This window comes from Apiospora kogelbergensis (genome assembly GCF_038363985.1).
Source record: "Apiospora kogelbergensis strain CBS 113332 chromosome Unknown utg000002l_segment0_segment0, whole genome shotgun sequence".
NCBI classification, from domain to species: Eukaryota; Fungi; Ascomycota; class Sordariomycetes; order Amphisphaeriales; family Apiosporaceae; genus Apiospora; species Apiospora kogelbergensis.
Genome location: NW_027117419.1, coordinates 823,656 through 845,228, shown reverse-complemented (window position 1 = coordinate 845,228; position 21,573 = coordinate 823,656). Strand labels below are relative to the sequence as shown.

At 53.6% G+C, this 21,573-nt stretch overlaps 9 protein-coding genes across 9 annotated transcripts; 3 read left to right on the top strand and 6 right to left on the bottom strand.

The window, feature by feature from the left end:
- Positions 1–440: 440 nt before the first annotated feature.
- PG998_003148 (uncharacterized protein) lies at positions 441–1,501 on the top strand (the record flags this gene model as incomplete). Its single annotated transcript, XM_066869966.1, has 4 exons — positions 441–632; positions 813–1,039; positions 1,141–1,325; positions 1,431–1,501. The coding sequence occupies 4 exons, from the start codon at positions 441–443 to the stop codon at positions 1,499–1,501; spliced, it is 675 nt and encodes a 224-aa protein (XP_066733716.1).
- A 370-nt stretch (positions 1,502–1,871) lies between these two features.
- On the bottom strand, positions 1,872–4,179 carry PG998_003147 (endomembrane protein 70; the record flags this gene model as incomplete). The annotated part of the gene is made up of 4 exons (XM_066869965.1): positions 1,872–1,890; positions 1,963–2,309; positions 2,342–4,020; positions 4,098–4,179. The coding sequence occupies 4 exons, from the start codon at positions 4,177–4,179 to the stop codon at positions 1,872–1,874; spliced, it is 2,127 nt and encodes a 708-aa protein (XP_066733715.1).
- Positions 4,180–6,702: 2,523 nt separating this feature from the next.
- PG998_003146 (uncharacterized protein) lies at positions 6,703–7,487 on the bottom strand (the record flags this gene model as incomplete). Its single annotated transcript, XM_066869964.1, has 2 exons — positions 6,703–7,207; positions 7,333–7,487. 2 exons carry the CDS (start codon positions 7,485–7,487, stop codon positions 6,703–6,705), a joined length of 660 nt encoding a protein of 219 aa, XP_066733714.1.
- Positions 7,488–8,328: 841 nt separating this feature from the next.
- On the top strand, positions 8,329–9,610 carry PG998_003145 (uncharacterized protein; the record flags this gene model as incomplete). Its single annotated transcript, XM_066869963.1, has 5 exons — positions 8,329–8,393; positions 8,453–8,547; positions 8,628–9,094; positions 9,216–9,431; positions 9,524–9,610. 5 exons carry the CDS (start codon positions 8,329–8,331, stop codon positions 9,608–9,610), a joined length of 930 nt encoding a protein of 309 aa, XP_066733713.1.
- Positions 9,611–10,210: 600 nt separating this feature from the next.
- PG998_003144 (uncharacterized protein) lies at positions 10,211–11,994 on the bottom strand (the record flags this gene model as incomplete). Its single annotated transcript, XM_066869962.1, has 2 exons — positions 10,211–11,374; positions 11,407–11,994. 2 exons carry the CDS (start codon positions 11,992–11,994, stop codon positions 10,211–10,213), a joined length of 1,752 nt encoding a protein of 583 aa, XP_066733712.1.
- Positions 11,994–13,961, bottom strand: PG998_003143 (uncharacterized protein; the record flags this gene model as incomplete). The annotated part of the gene is made up of 3 exons (XM_066869961.1): positions 11,994–12,369; positions 12,420–12,648; positions 12,692–13,961. 3 exons carry the CDS (start codon positions 13,959–13,961, stop codon positions 11,994–11,996), a joined length of 1,875 nt encoding a protein of 624 aa, XP_066733711.1.
- A 1,560-nt stretch (positions 13,962–15,521) lies between these two features.
- On the top strand, positions 15,522–16,712 carry PG998_003142 (Mt-a70 family; the record flags this gene model as incomplete). Its single annotated transcript, XM_066869960.1, has 1 exon — positions 15,522–16,712. The coding sequence occupies one exon, from the start codon at positions 15,522–15,524 to the stop codon at positions 16,710–16,712; it is 1,191 nt and encodes a 396-aa protein (XP_066733710.1).
- Positions 16,713–16,828: 116 nt separating this feature from the next.
- Positions 16,829–17,450, bottom strand: PG998_003141 (mitochondrial 54S ribosomal protein uL23m; the record flags this gene model as incomplete). The annotated part of the gene is made up of 2 exons (XM_066869959.1): positions 16,829–17,333; positions 17,395–17,450. 2 exons carry the CDS (start codon positions 17,448–17,450, stop codon positions 16,829–16,831), a joined length of 561 nt encoding a protein of 186 aa, XP_066733709.1.
- Positions 17,451–17,960: 510 nt separating this feature from the next.
- On the bottom strand, positions 17,961–19,075 carry PG998_003140 (uncharacterized protein; the record flags this gene model as incomplete). Its single annotated transcript, XM_066869958.1, has 4 exons — positions 17,961–18,192; positions 18,250–18,757; positions 18,844–18,881; positions 18,975–19,075. The coding sequence occupies 4 exons, from the start codon at positions 19,073–19,075 to the stop codon at positions 17,961–17,963; spliced, it is 879 nt and encodes a 292-aa protein (XP_066733708.1).
- Between the last annotated feature and the right edge of the window lie 2,498 nt (positions 19,076–21,573).

The following is a 21,573-nucleotide window of genomic DNA, read 5'->3' as shown; positions in this document are numbered from 1 at the left end:
AACGCTATTGAACCCGATGGGGTCTGCTGCTGACCGTCGGCGTTTGGTGGAGAGACAGAGAAGACAGAGCAAACTCAAGATGATGCGGGCGGCCCAACTTAGTGGGTGCAGAATCTGGGGAGTTCACATTGAGACAGGACAATAAAAGACACGAGTGAGGCTTACTTGCGAATGTAGCTCGCTGCCGCTGCCGCATTAAATATGGATTGGGGAACTCGGTTCGTTTCTTCTGGAGATGCATCCTAGACACCTTGCTCTCTTTTCTTCTTCTCGCATGAGCCGCATGATCTGCTAGAGACAGGCGACTGCTGCTGTCAACTATACATATCGAAGTCGATCTGTCACGCACACTCAGAGCCTTTGCCCCTTCCTTCCCTCGTCTACATACTCTTGAAATATCCCCACACACATTTCAGCCACTTACAAACAATAACAACACCATGGCCGATTCATACGCACTGCAGGAGGCCGTGAAGCCCAAGTCGGAGCTCACAGACCACAACCAGTCGGTGCCCGACCCGATGGCGCACTTCATGGCGATACCCTGGTGTGCCAAGATCCTCCAGGACAAGGCGAACCTCGACGTCGTGGTGCCGGACCGCCGGCCCCTGGACTCGGGCGAGTCCAACTTTGTGCGCAAAACGAGTATGCCGCGCCCACGCCCTCCCTTCCTGTCTTGCCTTGCCCTCTCCAAGCCGTCGAGAACCGAAACTGACAGAAACAAACCCCCTCGACAGTGAACACGTCGACCACGATCAAAGCCTGCGTGTCCATGTTCCGCCCCCCTCCGAACCCACCCGCGCAAATCCCAGGCGACGACGGGCGGCGATGGCGACGTGGCCGTCAGCAAGAGCGCCGCGCTGCTGGCGGGCGGGGGCCCCGACAACGGCGAGATCGCCAAGAACCCGTTCCTGCTGTTCAGCGCCCTGGTCGACCTGGGCGTCGACTGCCAGAGCTACGCGGGCACCATGCACGGCGGGCTGTACACGGTCCTCCTGGACGAGGTCATGGGCACGGCGGCCAACTTCCAAGCGGGTGAGTCTTCCTTCTTTTCCTTTTTCTCTGCCTCGCTCCTTGTTTTTTAATGCTCTTGGGCAACTCTCCCCCCTTGCCCCCGCCCGTCCATCTAGGCCAAACCAGCGTAAACGATGTCCATGACAACGACCTGATCACGTCGGCCCTAGCCAACGGCGCCTACACGGTGCGCTTCACCACCAACTTCCGCCGCCCCGTCCGCACGCCCCAGGTCGTCCTCGTCCGCGGTCGCGTCGTCAAGCGCGAGGGACGCAAGCTGCATCTGCGCGGCTCCATGGAGGACAAGAACGGTAAGTCTTTTTTTCCTTCTTTCTTTCTTTCTCCCTTTAGCTCGGCTTTCCTCGGAACACGAAAAAAGAGATGGCTAGCTGACAAAAGCCCATTCTATCCAACAGGAGAGGTCTTGGCCGAAGCGGACGGACTCTGGTTGTGCATGGCTGAGAACGTTGGGCGCAGCCAGCTCTGAAGGGATTGGCAGAATAGAATTTCAGGGATGCCAACTTTGTCGCGTTTCTAGGAAAAGGAGTCATGAAATTTGTGTGGCTAGTTGCAAAGTAAAATCGTGATTTTGGATTATTTTTCGTTATTTGCAATTGGGTACTTAATTACATTAGTTTTCCCACACACCGTCGTCCCTTACAACAGCTGCGCACCTATTTACAAGGCTGGTTGATGATAGCTATAGTAACAATATTTTCCAAGTGAGAAGTAGCAAATTTGGTCCAAACCCCCTATTCCTATTAACGCCAAGTTTCTCTCCCCAACTCATGCTGAGCGCCAAAACTACTGCGTATATCCATTACTTCGTTTGTCGCATCGACATTATTATCTTCCACTCAGTCCACCTTGATAGCACTGTGAGGGTCCCATGTTAGAAAAAGGGGTGTCATGCCAGCCAATACGAAAATGAAGAGAGAGAAAACTTACTTGTATATCCTGCGGACAAAGGTGTAGGCCGTCACGAAGCCCACCGTGCCCGTCAGGAGTCCATATACACAACACGCCATAAAGCTATAGCTGAAAAAAAGCATCGAACTGACGAAGCCCGTGATGTGCAACTTGACAAAGTAATACCACACGCAGTAGAGGAACACCCAGGCGGCGCTGCCTCCGCCCACGAAGAAAGACTGCCACCACCAGTGGTAGTTCTCGGAGCAGAGTTGGATGTAGACGGTTACGACCGTCACCTCGGCGATGGTGACAATGAGAATGACGGAAACAACGGCGAGGAAGCCGAACACGTAATAGTAGCCGCTCTTGTCCTGCCACATGGACTGGAAGACAAAAGAAGCTCGATGAAGATGACGGCAAACGGAATAAGGCCGGCCAGCAGGATTGCCTGCATGCTCTTGGCGTACCAGGCTTGGCGGGGGATCTGTCGAGAGATGCTGCTAGTCTTTGTCGGGTGTTCCCAAGGACCAGTTCGGACAAAGCCGTACCATGCGCCGGCGTATACAAGGGGGACCTGGATGCAAAGCCAGAGAAGGGCCAATGCAATAAGGGTGCCGAACGGGATCGCGGTACTTGAAGCTTGGGCCCAGACGAAGAGGTTCAGAATGAAGATCAGACCGAATAGGAGGCCAGGGAAGAGAACCGCCGTCACCAGCGCATTCCGTCTGAAGTCTTGACCGTCGAACGTCCTGTACACTCTGGCCGAGAAGTAGCCAGAGAACGCACTGCCGAAGATATATAGACCGACACCGGCACTGATGAAGCCACCCCGGAAGCTCGGGTTCAAGACACCGATAGCACTGAGGAGCACGAGTCCCACAGCCATGAAGAGCAACTGCATGCCAGATCCTACCAGGGGAGCCAATAGATGCCCATACTCGGGTTTCCGGAAGACATCGGCATGCAAGAGTTTCCATCCCGTAACATCCTCGAGAGCCTCATCTTCAGAAGTGGAATCAACATCGTTGTCGTTGTCTCCTTCCTGGCCTAACAGGCCAAGACCTGTAGCCTTCTCGGAGATCCTTGGGCTCAGGGCACCGGACAACCCCTTGCGATGAATACGGAGTTTTCCGTCTTCAGCAATCCCCTCCCTATAGTTTCTGATGTCGGTTCGGATAGTCTTTGCCAGGATTATAAGGACAATACCAGTAAGAAGGCCACAGATGACTAGCGAGTTGATTATGGCCAACCAGTGAATCTTCGAGCCCTCTTCTTGGTTGACGAAGTACAGATCCCAGCGATGGTTCCACTCGATCGATTCGTCTTCACGGAAATAGACCGAGTAGGTGTAAGGAACGGTCATTTTGGCATCGTCATCGATGACCTCGATTTGCTCCGGGTAATAAGAGGAGTCGGGATATTTCATGGTCAGATCTGTGGTTTTGTTGGGCGCCATGTACAGCTCGAAGTTCTCATCGATGTTGTGCAAGTCCTTGGGACAACCATTCTCGCGCTTGACGCCGGGTCCAATGCTCTTGGTGTAGACTTCGAAGCCAACCACGACCTTCTCACCCCTTTCTCCAGCGCGGCCCGGCGCCCGTCGGTGACGGACCACGATCGTATGGTGATTGTTGAGGAAGTAGCGGGGCTTCCCCGTACTTGACGAGTAGTCCATGAAGCCAAGCTTGAATCCCGATGCGTAGTACTTACGCGACTTGTCCACAGTCACGAAGCTGGTAGCGCCTGGAAGGTTGTCCACGATCCACTCTACCACGTACCCTTCTTTCACCAATTCCTTGGCCCATTTGAGGTCTTTCCCAGTGATCTCTTTGTTGCACACAAAACTGCACTGCTGGTCCTGGCCCATAGCGAGGTCGAGGTCAGACGTAATAATTCGATCGCCGCGCAGAACTTCGCCCAGGTTCAGCGATATACTTTGGCCACCGAGTAGGCCGCCCCCTGCCACCTTGCCCGTCGGGGGGCAAACAAATGGTAGATCATTGTAGGCGTATTGCAACTGGGTATTGTCGGAGTAGACCTTATTGACCAGGAGAGGTATCTGCTCGTTATCCTTATAACTGCGAACTGACCAACCTGCATGGGTGACGAGACAAACCGTGTTAGCAAACACACTTTCTGGTGCCGAAAGCTGCATCACGTAGGACCCGTACCTGGTATGTAGAACGCATGCGCACTGGATAGCACCAAAGAAGACACCAGCCAGTTCAAACCCATCTTCCCCGAGTGACCCATGGTGACCTTTGGACCTGGTCCCGCAACACTACCGCGGCTCCAAATGCATTCAAAATAGGCAAACAAGGCGGGAGGGGCCGTCAAGGGAATTATCCCTCCAGTCTTTGTTCCAGACTATAGAAAGAGGATGGACGTTCCACGAGCGTCGGGGATAACGGGTGTTTTGGCAGCAACGACCCGAATCGGAATCTGTGCCTGTCTTAGACGTGACTCGAAAGCGGCCAGTAGACACGCATGCACAGGTTAGGGGTACACAGCGTCGCGGATTGGGCAATCGAGAGGATTCCGAGATGGGTTGGCAAAGACGTCGGGGCACCTCGGATAAAAAGGGCGCGTAAATTATTATTAGAAGATAAGAACTAAGTCGTCGTTGTAACGAGCGTAATCGGTACAGAGTACCCTGCGAGCGAAGGTTGATTGGTAGGTCGCCTCTTTAAGGAAGAGTCGATCAATAACAACCGGGAAAGCGATGCGGTAGCTAAGAGACGAAACAACGCCCCAATTGCTGGCTGACAGTCTCACCAATGGAGGTAGGAGAACGGGTAGGCTGTCCGGGGAACCAGCGAAGATGGCTGGCGGCAGCTGAATTATCTGGGGGGGGCGGTGGTGTCGCGGATTGCTGGCCAACGGCACTGGACGCGCTTACGCAACAGAACAGATACCGGGATGTTCCAGAGGCGGCCTTGGGGGAAAGTGAACGAGGGCCGGACGAGTGCTTCTTTCTTGCGGTTTCGAAGGTCTAGAGACAGAAAGCCAGCGTTCGAGACACGATTGGCAACGGCGAGAAGAAGCCAAAAGAGCAAGTTCAGGAGAGACGAGGAAGCCAAGTAGGTCAAGCCAGAGTCGCAGGTGGGTGTGTGTATGTGGGAGTGGCAGTGGGAGTGGCAGTGGGAGTGGATATGGCCAAGCCGGTTCCAGGGTCCCTTCTGTATGTAAATTATTGATCTCCAGGTGTTGTTGGTTCCCCCTCCTGCCGCCCACCCCTTTGGCTGCCACTCCTGGGTCCGTCCCTGGCACATCATAGCATGTCCGGTTACATACATAGGCTCAACTGGCCAATTCATTTTAGAGTTGATGCCTTCACGGCCCCTAGCGTAACTGCTAAGGTGGTGGTGGCTCGGCTCTTTGAACCTTCGGCGCTCATGCGGTTTAAGTGCCGCCAGTCCAATAAACGAGACCCGCAGATTCACGGCTTGGACCCCTCTAACCCCCCCAGAAATCCTTCTGTCGGTCTGGTGTTTGCCCTCAAGGGTGTCACGTGTGATGACGGGCAATGTTGCCATATTTAGCAACCCCCTTCATAGAATCTTCTACACGTACTCGTATCACGCCTCCTCGACTTACTCATGCACCATCTCGATTGGGCTGCGAGAAAACCCCGCTGGAACAAAGGAGGGAAGACTTGATTTCCACCTCGACGCCAGAGGTCATTTGAGGGGATTCCAACGATATGGGTGAGGCGGTTTCTTCAGACTTCGACACTACCGTAGCTTCGAGGCAAAGCAAATGGCTTGCAGCACATTTATTCGCCCCGGGGCCGGGATCCGACGTGCGACTGACTGCCTGCCATTCTGGTTTCCATTCTTGTTTCTGATGGCCATGCCACAGATATGTCAAAGATGCCATGGCCGATCCGAGAGCGCTTTGGTTTGGGATCAGACAATCACGTGGGCGACTTGGCGATCAGCGGGCACAGACATGCGAGGCAGCATATTTTGGCCAGCCATCCTGCGCACCTGGTGAGCCAATACGTTAGTTAGCCTGCACAGTCCGCAGTACAGCCCGCTGTCTACGTCAAAAGGGGGAATAGGAGAGCAAAAGAATGGTGTTTGCCGCTGAGACAACTCCCTCATCCAGCTCAGCTCACTCAGCTCAGCCTCAACCCTTGCAGAAGAGTCATCGGAGGTTGGGGTGCCCCGGCTTTCTCTGCACTGTCTTTGCGGCCGCCAGTGCACAGCGCAGCGCGACCCCTTCTAAGAGACCCTGAAGTCAGCGAGAGCTGGATGTACAGTCTATTACACCCTACTACGTATTATGCCGTGGATTCGTTCCATATTAGGGTCCTTTGCTGTTCTCGAGAACTCCCCTATTGCATGAGAGCGAAGTTTGCAAGATGTAACCCGATCAGGAGTAATAACTCTAGTATATGTATGTTTCGTGTACATACGCTGCGTTCCACAAGCTGATCGGTCTTCGGGCAGCTGAGGTCGTATCATACACACATGAAAGTACCCTGGATCTTTGAGTGGTTAGAGAAGAGACTCTACATAACGAGATGGGTTCAATTACTGTCAGCGCTATTGGTCATTCGATTTGTACTCATTTGTTAGAATTTTGTCTAAATCGTATTCTATTAAGCGAATAGCTGGTCCGCATCAAGCTACACACTTGGCCACGTGCAGGCCAACCCAACCTCTTTCCTGGTGTGCATCATCTCAGGTCCAGTCATAACGGGCAGCCACAGCACAGCACCGTAGTAGCAAAACGATACCGGACAAGCAAACCGCATGCTCGGTTCCCGCCCTATCGGGCCAGTCGGCCCTCCACCTTGGCCTTCTCCTTGGCCCGCAGGTCGGCGACCTCGTCGCGCGTGGCGTTGTAGGTGGCGTTGACTTGGTTGAAGGGGTTCTCGGGGGACTTCTCGAACTCCTTACGGACGCGGTCCTTCTTTTGGTTGAGGCGCAGGCCCTGGCCGGAGCCGTCGGCGTCCATCTCGGCGAGGCGGCGCTCCTCGAAGGCGGCGTACGCCGCCTTGAACCGCCGCTCCGGGTGCTTGTCGATCTTGTCCTGGCTGTTGCCCGCCACGCCCAGCGCGTCGAGCGCGTTGTCGATGCCCGTGGCGTTGAGCGACGGCAGGTCCGCATCCAGCTGGCCCAGGTCCAACGTCCCTCGCCCCGTCTTCTTGGCCGCCGTCTTCGCGTTCTTGGGCGCGTTGCGGCTCGGCAGGCTGGCTTCCTCCTCGGCGAGGGCTGCGTCTTTCTCGGCCTTCTTGCGGGCTTGTTCGGCCTTCTTGGCGGCTTCGGCTTCCCTATGGAGTTGCACAAAGGTTTGGTTAGCATCCGTGGTCTGTTTCGTCTGTACATTGGCTGCCCGGGGCGCATGACGGAGCTTGCGCTCCTAATGCTAATAGGGAGAATGGCAACGGCGTCTTACTTCTTCGCGTTGCTCTTGGAGCCCTTAGCCCACTCGGCGTCCTCTGCGGAAGCCTTCTTTGCGTCCGCGACGGCGGCCTTTGCGGCGGCGGCCTCGGCCTTCTTGGCGTTCCCGGCCACCTTCTTGCTGTTTTCGGCTCCCTTCTTTCCTGCCATGATGAATTTGCAGCTGGGTTCCAGTAGTGGTGGTCCTATCGGGCGTTGATTTGCGAGGGTGGTCGAGGAGCTGCTATGTGAGGTTGCTGGCGCTGGGAGGGTTCAATAATGAAGAGTGAAGGGAGAAGGTCAGTAACGAGTTGGACTGACGAGCAGCAGCAGCTTATGCGCTGCGTCACTCGCCGAATGTGTCACCCATGCTATGTCGTAATTGGTACTTTTCGGGCAATGCATGTTCAACCGTCACGAGCCAGGATGCGAGCGCTTGGTTTGTAAACTCTAGAAGGGTTCTATGAAATTTTCGTCGCCCATGCCTATTTCCTGCTTCATTGTGTAACTCCCCCTTCTTGTGAAATGCAGGCAGCGCCGTCAACAGCTTGTCGCAAGCTGTTGAAGCCCAAAGAATTATTACCCCGCCACCAAGTCTCGGCCTTGAAATGGAGGGGCACAGCACATCATTGAGAAATCCTGCTAACGAATCCCTGCATAATGGTAGTAACCCTCCGATCAGTATAGAGTTGCTGGACCCTTGCCGGAGATATCGTGCTCCTACTTAGATCTCGAACGTGATTGTTGCGGCTATCATGTATTTATTATCCCAACCCAGATGGCCTTGGACAACGTCGACGCTTGTCTTGGATGTTTGGCGGATTGCTGGCCCCACTTCTCTCACCGCACTTAAGTATTAGCAGATGCTTCAGTTCAAGTTCCCGTTCATGCATAAACCCACGCGCCTAACGTTCAGGGGTATCTCAACGCCTACGTGAACCAAGCACAGCTGGAGCCGCAACCTACCCGACATCTTAAATCCTATTCTCGTACCCTATTGTGAAACCCCGCGATGGCCTCTTCCTCCAGACTTACCGGACTGCCGGCTTTGAGGAAGCAAAACCTGCTGATTGAGTTGTATGTTTGGCCGCAAACACCGCTTTGGAAATCGGGACCCCGAACTAACACTTACACAGCGCTGGTCTGAAACAGTCATGTCCCGAAGGCGTCTTTGTCAGTTTGACACCCGGAGACCCGGCCCTCTGGTCAGGCGTCGTCTTCGTCCGTGACGGTGAGTTGGAAGCGAAGCGTAGCGCGCGCGCGCGCTCTAGCCTTAGTATTCTGGCTCCAAGATTCTGATGGCTATCCCAGGTCCCTATGCGCCTGCGGTCCTGCGCTTCCAGATCTCCTTCCCGGACGCGTATCCGAGGCTGCCGCCGCTGGTGACATTCTCCACTGATATGTTCCACCCCCTGGTCACACCCTTGACGACCTACATGTACAGCACCGACGTGCAGGACAACGGCACCGTCAGCGCTACCGACGAGGAGCGTCTGCCCCCGGGCGGCTTCAGTCTGCGCCACGGCTTCCCGGACTGGTTCGGCCGGCAGAGCAGGAGCCGCGCCGACAGCAGACAGCAGCAGCAGCAGCAGCAGCAGCAGCAAGTGCAGATGACGCCGCCGCGCCAGCAGCAGCAGCCGCCAAAGAGCGGCGGCACGCCCGGCTCCTCCAAGGCGTCGGCCGTGGGCGAGTCCCCCGGTTTTGCCGACACGCGCAAGGCCGACATCTCGACGTACGACGTGCTGCGGTACATGCGCAGCACGTTCGACGACGAGGCGGTGCTGGACGCCATCCCGCTCGAGGCGGCGGGCAACTCGGGCGCGTGGCACGCGTGGCGCAGCCATCGCCAGGACAGCGGCAAGGCCTTCGCGGCGACGAGCCAGCAGCAGCAACCCGCAGGGGGAGGGCGCCGAGGAACCCGAAATCGCGCCGCCGGTGCCCCCGAAAGACGATGCGCCCACCGCGGGAGCACCTGGGCAGCCGGCCGGCGCGGGCGTCCGAAAGCCCGGGGAGTGGAACTGGGAGGGCGTGTGGGAGGCCCGCGTGAAAAAGGCCGTCGACGCGAGCGTGTCCGAGGCCGTGTTGTACGGCGGAACCGGCGCCGGAGACGATGTGGTAAGTTTATTGTCGTTGCTCGTTGCTTAAATGCCACAACACGCTGCTGGGCTATTGGATTTGTTTACAAGATTACTAACTTTGCTGGATAGATTCGATTCTTGAGCATGGAGGAGGCTGATGTCGAGGCTGTTAAAGATAATTTGCTCCGGACTTTGGAACAGGCTGCTAGCTCCTAGAAAACTTCGTCTTCACATAATGTCAACGAACTTGTTTCTACGGATGCACAGGGTTGGAGGATGATTGCCCATCAGTTTCGGGGTCTTTTTCACTGACTGACGTTTAATATATGCTTGATTTCTGAATAAGAGGCCATGCAGCAGATGTCTATAATTTTATTGGTTTATTCTCGACCAAAATTTGTCCATAGCAGCTTCCGCCTGCATATCGACTGTGTGCAATTTGACCCCCTTTATAGAATAGGTAGCGATAACACACAACCTATCACTAAATTGGTGCAGTCTAAGACACTTCTATAACGCGTTTTCGAAGGGCACTCAGTGTAGTAGTGCTGCCATTTATCACATTATGTTACGTCTTGAATTGTATCTTTCTAGGTATGCGTATAATGCAATGTGCATGGGTATATCTGTATCTCCTGCCCACCGCCATGCCCTAGACAAAAAGGGAAGGAAATAAAACCGTGTAATACCACCAGCTCCTCGCTGAATCAATGCACAATCTTGACTATCTACAGAACGGGGCCGACTATGTACATGCGACCTGGACGCACGGGGTTCCCAAGCGTCTTTCCGACGCAGCAGGGCACCTCCTCACCTTTACAGGTTGATGAGGTCGAGCTCACTGAAATCCGGAGGCGGGCGACCGTAGAGTACGCGAACCTTGCTGTCCAACGCTGTACCTTCATTAGAGATCCAGATGTGGTCGCTGAACTCGCGGGTGCGCTTGATCTCGTCCTCGCTGACGCCGATGTCGTCGTGCGGGATCCAGACTGTGGGCCGCCGCGCCCGCAGGGCCGAGTGCGTGAACGCGCGGCGGACCAGCACGTCACGCTCCTCGGGCATAAGGTCCTCGATTTCGTCGTGGAAACCGCCATACAGGGCCTCGCCTTGTGCCCGCTGCGCCTCGAGGTCCTTTTTCCGCCGCTGCTCGCGGTACTTGGTGGCGCTCTGCACGCCCCGTTCGGCGCGCCCGTATGTCTGATTCTTCAGCACCTTGCCTCCGCGTACCGCCAACGAGCCCGCATGCTTGAGACCCCGGGCCGCACCAGAGTTGGTTAGCTTATTGCCCCGGGGGCTCTTTTCGCCGGTGCCGTCGGTCGTATTTACCGAATCGGTCGCACGATGGCGATACGGAGCAATGCCTTCCTTATCGTACATCTGATCCTCATCATCCTCATCCAGAAGGCCAAGGCGAGTATCCTGGGCTCGTTGGAATGCCTCATCTCGTAGTACTGCTTCGTCCTCGAAGGTAATAGGAAGATATCTGAACATCGGCCCGAAGGAGAAGTTCAGCAGCAGCTGGTAAAGAGCGGTCATGAAAGTGCAGATGATCATGATGATGGCTTGAGGGAGACAGGCCACATCACCCTTCGTATCCCGGACAAGGAAGAATAATCCAATGAGGCATATCTCCATCACGTACAGGCCAGTGAAGGTCTGGTTAATGGCTCGAGGATACAAGACACCACCGGTGTCAAGAGCGAGGCGATTAACATAGATCATACTGTACCTGTTGGCGATCCACAGGAGGGCGAAAGTGATGATGGCGAAGATCGAAATCACCGGGGCGATGACACAGTAGATCAGACCGATACAGGCAAAGTTGGTGTATACAGGGAAATAGGAGCCCCATTTGACCTTCGGGAGAGTCGTGTTGGTTTCCCACTTGCTGCGTGCCGTGCTGCTGAAGATTTTCGCAATGACGTACCAGTTAATCAAGGCACCGATCTGGAGCAAGGTACCCGAACTCGTTGACAAGGCCTGCAGAATCATGTAGGAGAAAAATAATTCACGACCCCGGGCAGGCTCTTGGCAAGGACGTCCGCAACGCTTGAAGGGTTGTTGGCTAGTTCGGTAAACACCCTGGAGAAGCTTCCACCTAGAGATACAATGAGGAAGACTTGTACGAACAAGAAGGTGAAATAGAAGTTCTGGACTGATTCCGTCTTTTGCGCCCCAGTCTTGGCTCCTTGAAAATGGGCAAGGAAGTCCATTATGAGAGGAACCAGGAAGAGCAGAAGTGCAAGCAACAATGCGGGTAACACACCAGCAACTGCGTCAGCAGCTCGGTATAATTGGTCATTGTCCTCGAGGAAACGTAGGAAGGGGAGGTCGTCGATCAGCTCGGTAACTTGCGAGATTGACGAGGTGAGAGCAACAGGGAAGGCCCACAGGATGACCATGCCAGCGACAATGACGTTAACGATGCCGGTTCGCAGCCATCCAGCCCACCAACTTATGGCCATGTTTTCCCATATGACATCGTTGGGAGAGATTTCGACCACTCTAGGAGCCATATGCCGCGGGATATGATGGATGAGGCTCTGGCAAGCCATATGTGCCGCAACTTGGTGATTGAATTGGATGAAGGCGGATCTCATTAGGGGAATTGCTCGGGATGTTGTTGGTCTTCCTCGATCTCCAAGTTGAGCCGGGCGAGTTCACCTCGGCACCAGTAGATGGTATCAACTTTCTTATTGATCAGCGGAAGCCCAGGAAGGAAATCGGGGGTCCACTCGAATTTAGGCAGTCGATGAGTAGGACGGTCTTTCTTTTTCACCCACTTCTCCCACTCTGCTTTCTCCCCTTCTTTCTCCCACTCATAGTCCTCGTCGTAGGCTTTGGGGTATTCGATGGGTTCTTGGGAGTCTCCGCCAAGGAATGGGATGTGTGTTTTCACTTTTGCCCACAATGACTTCTCATTCTTTTTCGAGGGTACACTTTCATAGCCTTGGGGTATGGGCGAAGCAAACCCCCTGCGGGAGGCTTCCAGAACTCAAACCACCGGGCCCGTTCATTATCGTACATATCATCAAGGTTCGAGCCAGCCTTGCGAACAGTGTTCTGCAACGGCTTCAGTTCGATACTTTCCTTGTAGGCAGCATTTTGAGATGCAATGGATCCGTTATGCGAGTGACTGACAATACGGCCAACAGGAGATCTAGGTGAATCAGAACCTCTGGTAGACGGTCTCAGGTGATCACCATCCTCAGGAACGTGTATGTGGCGAGCAGCAGACGCCCGTGTAGGGGGGTCTAGACGACTGGTTAGCTTCGGACGGTGCTATCGTCACAAAACCGTTGGTTGTCTCGATCTGGCTGTCGACTTGATCGACAACATTCTTGGCTCCTCCCCAAATTCCCTGGCCGGTCTTTCCCACGACCCCAACGCCTTTGCCAAGTCCTTGAGTGATCTTCGAAAAGCCCGTGCCAATAACATCTAACGGGTTTGCTCCAGGCCCTGGCTTGTGTAGTCCTTCTCCATGCCCTCCTTCATGTTGCTGGGATTCGGCGTCTTGGATGTTGTGTGGCACCTCGTGGGTGTCACCACTGCTATCGCCACCACCGAATTCTGCTTGTAATTTTGCAGCAGTATCTTCCTCTTTTTGGCGTACCGCTCTCTGCTCCTTTGTTGGCGCTTTTGACTTTGACTGCCTCCGTGCTTTCTTCTCCTCGGCCTCCCTCTTCTTCAGTTGGCTTTTCTTAGCCATGCGGATAAGCTCCGTCTGCGCCCCTTCCAGCTGTTTGTGGATCTTGTCGCGCTTGTTGATCTTCTCTAGCAGAGCGGTAAAATCGCGCGTGAGCCAGATATTGCGGAGTCCGCCCGGGAAAACATCGAAGAGGCCCGATAAGGCCTCTTCGGTAAGCCATTTGTCTGGAATGGCGCTGACCAAGACGGTTGTGGCCGAGGCGCGAAGCCGGTGCTCGGCCGTTGTCAGCCAGTCTTGACGTATCTTGACGAAGACCTTCAGTTCCGCAAAGAAAACGCCACAGACCCAGAGAATAACACAAACGGCCAGGACAAGGTGGGCCCAATATCGATTCGTTTTCGCTGGTGACACATTTCCCCAAGCAAGTGTGTCAAGTCCGGTGATGTTGGCTTGGTTGGACTTGGTACCGTTGAGATTGGCGTCGAAATCCTGACTGCGACCGCCATGGTAGTTGATGGGCACCAGGATAGGAATGATGACAAGCGCCATGGGTATAAAGATGATGAGCAAGGTCTGCAAATAGCGCAAGAAGAAGTAGGCGTCCAACCCGCACTTCTTCATGATCTCACGGTCTTTGAAGCGCATCAGGGCGCTGATGAGGCCCCATGGGCTGTCGGGCGGGGGTTCTGTTCGCTCGCGTTCGGGGACGAGGAAGGTCTTGGGCTTGAATATCCGCGCGAGCTTGTTCCGCAGGAGCAGAAATACGCCCGTCTGCACGGCGAAAATCGCCAACGAAGCTCCCAAGGCGGACAAGAACGAAAGCAGGGTGACGCCCTGGGACTTTTCGGCTTGGCCAACATTTTTGTTGGCGGGCTCGTCTAATGCCGCCGCCGTTCGTATTAAAAGGGTAGATGCCATTGCGGCTCGTATTATAAAGGTGGACATGTTGTCGGTATTGGGCGACCCGATTCGGGGCCAAAAGAATGAGGTGTTCCGCAGGTGGCTGCGATATCGAGTTTGATTTCTGCTAGCTTAGGTACCGGAGTTCGATTTCTGGGTGCCGCTCGAGACTGAATACGTTTGACGGAACAGAAAACAGAACAGAAAATCAATAATGAAATGAGAAAAGAAGGTCAAATGGCGAGACGAATTTGGGCTATGACCTGCCCATGTTCATGGTTGTTGCGAAGCGTATGAATGAGGATATTCACAGACATACAAAGGTAGGAGGAACAATGACAAGCAACGTTGAATATCCCTGGTAGAGAGGTACGGACGGTTTGCGCAGGAAAGGGATAACACTCATGTTATTACGACGGCAGGTTCCATCGCCGCAACCCAGTAGCGGATCGATCCATCCTCTGCCACGCTGCCCCAGAGAGTGGATCAGGTAAAGTTTGCGGAATTGCTGTGTCTTGTTTGAGACTGTCCCCAGACGAGCAAATCATTGGCCCTCGAGTGGCGCTCTGGAAAACCTGGTAGTGACTTGTATCGCGTAGAGTGACATCAAGTGGCTGCAGACAGGTCGCCAAGCGACGTGCGACTGGGGTCAAGCACTCATCTAGCGCCTGCAAGGAGACGATAGTGCAGGGGTCTAAGGGGTTTGCGCAGGATTGGCAGAGATTCATCTCAGTAACTCACTCCTTCTCTGGCTTCTATGGTTTCACGCGCGCTTATTTGAGCCAGAAACATCAGCAACGGGTTTTGTGGGCTACAAGCTACATTACTCGTACGCATGTCCGTCCACAGCGCTATCGACTTGGACAACAATAGGCGAGCAGAAGAAAAGGAGAAGGCAGTGATTGCCGCTTCTGAATGAAGGAGGTATGATAAACATGCCAAGAACCGCAATCATATTCAGTGATTGCAGAAGGTGCAGTTCTCGAAAGGTGTATTTCGTCATCGTCTCTACTAGCGCAATTTAGTGGAGGGGCTTCTGGAAATGCGATATCCATCAGCTGGTTGCCTCAATTCGGCCCATCCTAATTTCAAGACTTGCCAAAATCAATCCCGTTTAACCGGTGCCGGTTGACTCGACAGGATACCATTTTGGATGAGCCAATGGGCAGAAAGAACGTCATTCGTGACAGCTGATGACTAGCGGTGAGAAAAACTAACTCATCTGTTTGCTGTGTGATATCTGAGCTCACGATCCAGGTACGCGTACGTGTAGGTGTACGTACTGCTGGTTGGGCATGCGGGTATCAATCAGAGATGATCACCGATATCTCGCATTGTTATGTGGTGCTACCATACCTCTGGGACCAACCTCTGGGACCAAACTCCAGCACACAATTGCCAATTGCCGATGTCATGTCAGCCCCCTTCCTTGTATGTAACCTTAATTGGACTTAGGGTGGCGCCGAGGTAAATATAAGTTTTCATTCAAAACTGTCGGATCAACACACATCAAACTGGCAGTACATCATTCACAGTCATACTCATAGTCGGCCAGTCTACTCGCGTGACTCTGGCAAGATGTCGGAGGAGACGTGCATCCTCTACGAAAACCCAGACAAATCTGTCGCGGCGGTTGATATCCCCCGATCAATTGAGCAGGCACAATTCCTGTCTAGAGCTGGAGCTGCAGCTGCAGCACCCGGGTCGCCGGCACAGCAGCAGCCCGGGAGGCGGTGGCTTTTGTCATCCAAGCCTCTGGAAAAGCCATGGCAAGCTCCGTCGGCGAAGACCGCCACAGACACTCCGAGCTCATCAACGTCGCCCTCTGTGCTATTAGACGAATTGATGGTGACGGAGACGGTTCGAAATGCACTAGACGAAGCCAGTCGCTTCTACACAGGCCCATGGTGCTTACCACGGATTTGCAGATCCTCCGCAACTAAACAGCCCAGCAGCTCTCGTGAGGCTACGGCCGGAACTACTAGGAAGCGGGATGATGGCCTAAGCGATGCCTTGAATAACGACGACGTCGTAGGCGAGCCCCTGGATAACGATGAGGACATAAATGACCCGTCGCCGTATATTCCAGAGGCAAGTCATTGCCTGGAGGGCTCTATCCAGGAGCTGCGGCCAGTATTTTTAAAGGATGCACCCGAGTTTGACCTGATAGTCCTCGACCCGCCGTGGCCCAGCAGATCCGTAAAGAGGAAGAAAGCGAGCTACAAAATCGCACACGACATGCAAGAGATGCGGGACCTCTTATCTCTGATCCCCGTGGCAGCTCACCTGAAACCGGACGGTTTGGTGGCGGTTTGGGTGACGAACAAACCGGCCGTTATCAACCTGGTCAAGTCGCAAGAAGGTATGTTCTCGCAATGGGGTCTCGAGTTGGTGGGAGAATGGATCTGGGTGAAAGTAACAAACTCAGGAGAGCCCATTGTGGGACTTGAGTCTGCTTGGAGAAAGCCCTGGGAGAGGTTATTGATTGCAAGGAAACTCGGCAGTTCGACCAAGATAGGCCCAGAACGCAAGGTAATATTCGGAGTTCCTGATCTCCATTCCAGGAAACCAAATCTAAGGCAGCTATTCACTGGCATTCTCCCCGCAGGCTACGTAGGTCTCGAGGTATTTGCAAGGCATTTGACAGCTGGATGGTGGAGTTGGGGGGATCAAGCACTCCTTTTCCAACAAAGACACCATTGGGTTGAGGGAGACGAGGCAGCTTCAGTCCACGACCCAAGTATGGATGTGTCAATCGTAGCTCCATAAGACTGCATACCCCGATTCCGTCGTGTATGTTCATATAGAGACTTCATTTTACAAGTTATGGCACATGATCGTACAATTGTGGTATTCGCCCGTCCATTCGTCGTAACCCCGTCCCTCTATGATTCCGTCCACTTGGGATCCAGGTCTCTCCGGTTATCCCACTTGGCGGCGCCGCTCAGCAGGTCCTTGGCCTGCTTGGCGAGCTGCGTGCGGTTCGCCGAGCGCTTCTCGACGGCGTCGTTCTGCAGCCTGCCGTGTTTCTGGTACTTCTCCATGGCCTGGTCTTGCTTCTCCTGCAGCTGGACGCGCTTCTCCGTCTGCTCGTCGTGCCACTGCTTGCGCTCCTCCTTGTTCGGCTCCTTGGGCCACACGAACGGCTTCTGCAGCTCGACCGTCATGTACTTGATGGCCGGCGGCCGCTGCACCCGCCGCGTGATCGGGTTGCGGAAGATGGGCTGGCGCATCACGGCCGACCGCACCCCCAGCGTCGCCACCGAGTAGGCGTGGAGGAGGTAGTCGCGCATGTCGAGCTTGTTGAAGTGCAGCGGCACCTTGAAGGTCGCGAATTGCGGCGGCGTCGCCTGGCGGGACGGCCGGCAGAATGTGATTACATGGTTGGGCCTTTGCTTCTCGGTCAGACTTCTACTCGTCGCATGGGTGACTGGGTGTGTTGCCAACTTACAGGAAAACCTGCTTCAGACCCGTCTTGAACGGTTTGGATGCTGCAACGGCTGCCATTGTGTCTGGATCGGCAGGTGATTACGATATCACTGGGACCCTTTGAATCCTCTCATGCGACACCAGATACGTAGAAATTCGAGCTTAAGCATCGGAGGGACGGCGACTGAACTTCCGGCCCCACGACCAAGGCGCTACACGGCAAACGGCTAGATCAATTTGAGCCTGGCACTGGAGCTCCTGAGCTTAAGCTACCCCGAAACCTTTGCCCCACTAACAACTAACAAGTCAGCCCCCTGGGGTCACGGCCAGTTTCTCAACGTCGGCCAGCCTTGGTCTTCACCATACGCGAATTAAGACTGAAATGGACCGAAATGCACTTGAATTCTTCATGAGCTCAAGGAACGCTTCTTTAAATGAAATGTGTTTTATTGCTTTGTTTTACAAGTTGATTTCCGTTGATTTCCATCAATGATCCTGGACCTTCCTGGTCTACCCTGATCTAGCCACAGTCTACATGCGAGAGTATATCTTTACTCTGCTTTACAGTTTACCAAGTTCTATAACCCATTAGATATCGAGGCCGTCAACAACCTTACCCTTAACCCAGGTGTGCTGCAAGACGCGGGCGACCTCATTGGCGCAATCCTCATCCACCATGATGCTGACAAGATACAGAGTTGCATCTATGCCAGCAGTAACTCCCCCACTCGTGATTACCCGAAGACCACCTAGACGCATCGCGGCGCGGCGGACAATGGACTCACGGCGGCCTGAGCTCTTGAAGGACATGCTTCCCTTTCTGTACACATTGTTAGTTGAGAGGAGCGATGACATCTTGGAGAGTATATGCACGTACCGAGCGTTGGAGGGGCGTCGTGTTTCTTGGGCATCGGACTTGCGGCGGATGTAGGGGTTCTCGTCCTCATCGCCAATTTCAAAGCGAAGGTTGTTGACTACGTAGCGGGCGTCCTCGTCCACGTCAGTTCTCTCCTGGGCGTCTCGGACAGCAGAGTGGCTGCAGAGATTCTCGAAGGCGGTCATGTAGTCGGGGTGGGTGGTGGCAGACAAGCCAGAAAGGACACCAGCTTCGGCAAGGTATAGCGCTCCAGTGCAGATGGACAGGATTGTGCGCTCTCGGGCAGAGTCCTTCTGCTGCAGCTCAGAGTAGGCTTTGATGATGCCCAAGGGCTCGGCCTTGGAGTTGAGGATGTGGTCACTGTCGCCGCCGACAATGACAATGACGTCGAAGTCGTTGAGTCGCTCGTAGGCTTCCTTGTAGGTGATCTGGGAGCCAACCATAGCGCCCTGCTCGGACATGACCTTGGGCTCGGCGCCGGCAATGGTCAACCCGAATGCCTTGGTTGCTATAGCATGACGCAGAAATAATGTTAGCTGCTGCTGCTTCACATTGGGAGGTAGCTATAGAACAAGGCATAGAGCACTGGCTTACAAGGATCATCTTTGTTGTGCTGTGCCCAGGTCAAGGCCCTATTAGATGATGTTAGTAACCATACTTGAACACAGTAATGTACAAAACCGAACCTGACTCGTACAAGGAAAACCCTATCAAGGAATACTTACTCGAAGGGGCCAGCGAAGTCCAAGAGGTTGAACTTCTCCTGCAGAACAAACAGCACCTCGATAGGCTCATCATTGATGGCCGAGGACTTGTTGGCTGCCATGGTCGCGACAAGATGAATGTGTCGGATGTGTTGGTGTTGTGGGTAGGTAGAAGGCCAGAGTCTAGTGTGACACTGGATGGAGGAGATGGCAGTTGGGATCAGATCAGAACAAGACTGATCGAGATGGCAATGATGAAGTTGGTGGTAGGATTGGGTAGCAGAAGATGTTTTGTTCCTTGAGATGAGAAGCTTGGAGGGTGTGGTAAGCCTTTGTAGGAAGGGAGAGAATCAAACAACAGGTTGAGTTGTCTATAAGAAGGACCTGAAGCGAGGGGTTTCTTCAATTGATCTGGGGTGAGAAGGGCAGATGATTGGCTTTCGCTTGAAGGAGGGGTTCGGGGCCTGGCGACGTAATTGGCCCTGGAGACATCCCATCATCAGGTGGTCACGAGATGGCGCACATGTACCGATGAAACATTTTACAAATGTCGTTAATAGATCACCAGCTCGACCCAGGACCCTTTGTTGCCCCTCCGCAGGCCCGTACAAGCAAACAAATAGAGGACGCTATACAGTGTCCACCGTCCCATTGAGCATATATCGACCGGCTTGGTTTATACTGCCATCTATCTACTAAAATGACCATGAAGCATCAATCAGCAGTGCATATTTTGGGCAGTCATGTCGAGGATGTGCTCCAACGGTAGGTACATGCAATATAGCTCTCCAGCTTGAGCTACTAGGGTCGGTAGCTTCCCCGCCCACCACTGCCAGCCCACTTCCCCGCGATTTTCTGGGCAGCCCCCTGGGGCTTTACGTCCTCAGCAGCCGTCTTACCTGAGCGCCCCACCATGCAATGCTCAGTGGCTCAACCGTTAAACGGGCCATTGAGCAATATCGGCCGATTTGCCCACGGCGTGGACCGACAATGGGCAGATACTTGCTACCGTAACATCAGTTCTTCGCGACCATGTATCACGAGTTCTTCCGCAAGTACCGCAAAAAGCGGTCATTTGATATTACCTGGAAATTATCGGAGCTGCGTATGATCGGGAGAAGCAGGACTTTGAACTTAAGGCCTCAAACTATGGGGGCTGTTGTTGGGGCTGCCAGCTGCTGTCTCCAACATTCGCGGATATCCCCGCACTGCTTTCACTAGAGCAAACATAGAGGTCAGCTTAAGCACCCCGAAGTCAACCACCGTTGAAAACTCTCCTCAGTCAACATGGCACTGCAATATTGATTGCACTACAATGAAACATTATCTTCAATATGTGCTATTTTGACACTTAGGGACGAATTCATGTGTCGGCCAGATATTGAAAGCAAGGGAAACTCGTGAATGTGGTCACACACAACGAGACAGCATTTTACAGCAGCTGGGTACTAATACCACGCAAGGACGGCTGAAGAGCAATGCAAGATTAGAAAGTCGATCACTGGATTGACCCTGAATGAATACATCTGAAGCTCCGTGAAGTACATTCGAGCAAAGTCCCGTTGTTAACAGAGATAGTACATACCAAGAAAACATGGATACTGGAAAAGGCAAAGGAACCGGAGCATCAACATCGACAGCAAGCTAGACTAACCAGATAGAATCGTGGAACAGCCTGCAAGCCACAGCAGCCGTGTGAAAAGGGATACAAAGCTTGTGTGGGTTACGTAGTCGATGTTGTAGGGGATGAGACATGTAAATCCCAGCATGGAAAGTAATATTTACCTCCTTAGGCCGTTAAAACCATCAACCCTTGCGATATCCAATCACTGGTAGATGAACCTAAACAACACTTCTTCTTAAACCAAAGCCCTTGCTCTTTGGCCGAAGTCCTAGTGTGGAGTGGCAGCCAAGTGGTTAAGGCCTGGAAACGACCGCTCATGGTTCTCAAGACTGGCAAGGCTCATGGGAGAGTGTCTGGTCTGTATAAGGTCAAATTTATTACCCTGAGTAGCTAGATCGCTTCAGAAAGAAGCACTATCTGAAGTTTCTATCCCTTCTAGGTCTGATCATCGTGCAAAAGAATCTGTGGAATCATAGCAGCAAACCGGGGACGAAGTAATCGCGGGATACACCATATTGAGCCCCAGGTTTACGTATTGGATATAAGAATAAAGGGACAAAGCGTTGAAGTTGTTGTGAAACGTAGGCCGGGGCATACCGATCGAAATTAGCGATGGCAGGCAGTATTGCAGTAGTTGGGGAAACCCGTAGTCATTAGGAAACACCGGTCAGCTGGGAGATGCATTCGACAGTGTGCAATTTTTATACACAACTTTATAGTATCATACCTAAGTTAATACAGAGAGAAAGGGTGTATATGGGTGTTTTGAGGACCGAATCTGTTCCTCATATCCCAAATGCAATATAGACAAGATATATTTGTTGTTGATAGGGGCTAGGATAGAGTGGTGATGATGCACCACGGCACTTAGCCCGCTGCCCGCTGCCCGCTATTATCCGTGTCCCCCGCGACTGCGACAGCGTCCCCGGTCTCCACCCTAAACGCTTGCCAATGCCACTTCCACTTCTAATCGAACAGGACCTGCATGACCTTAAC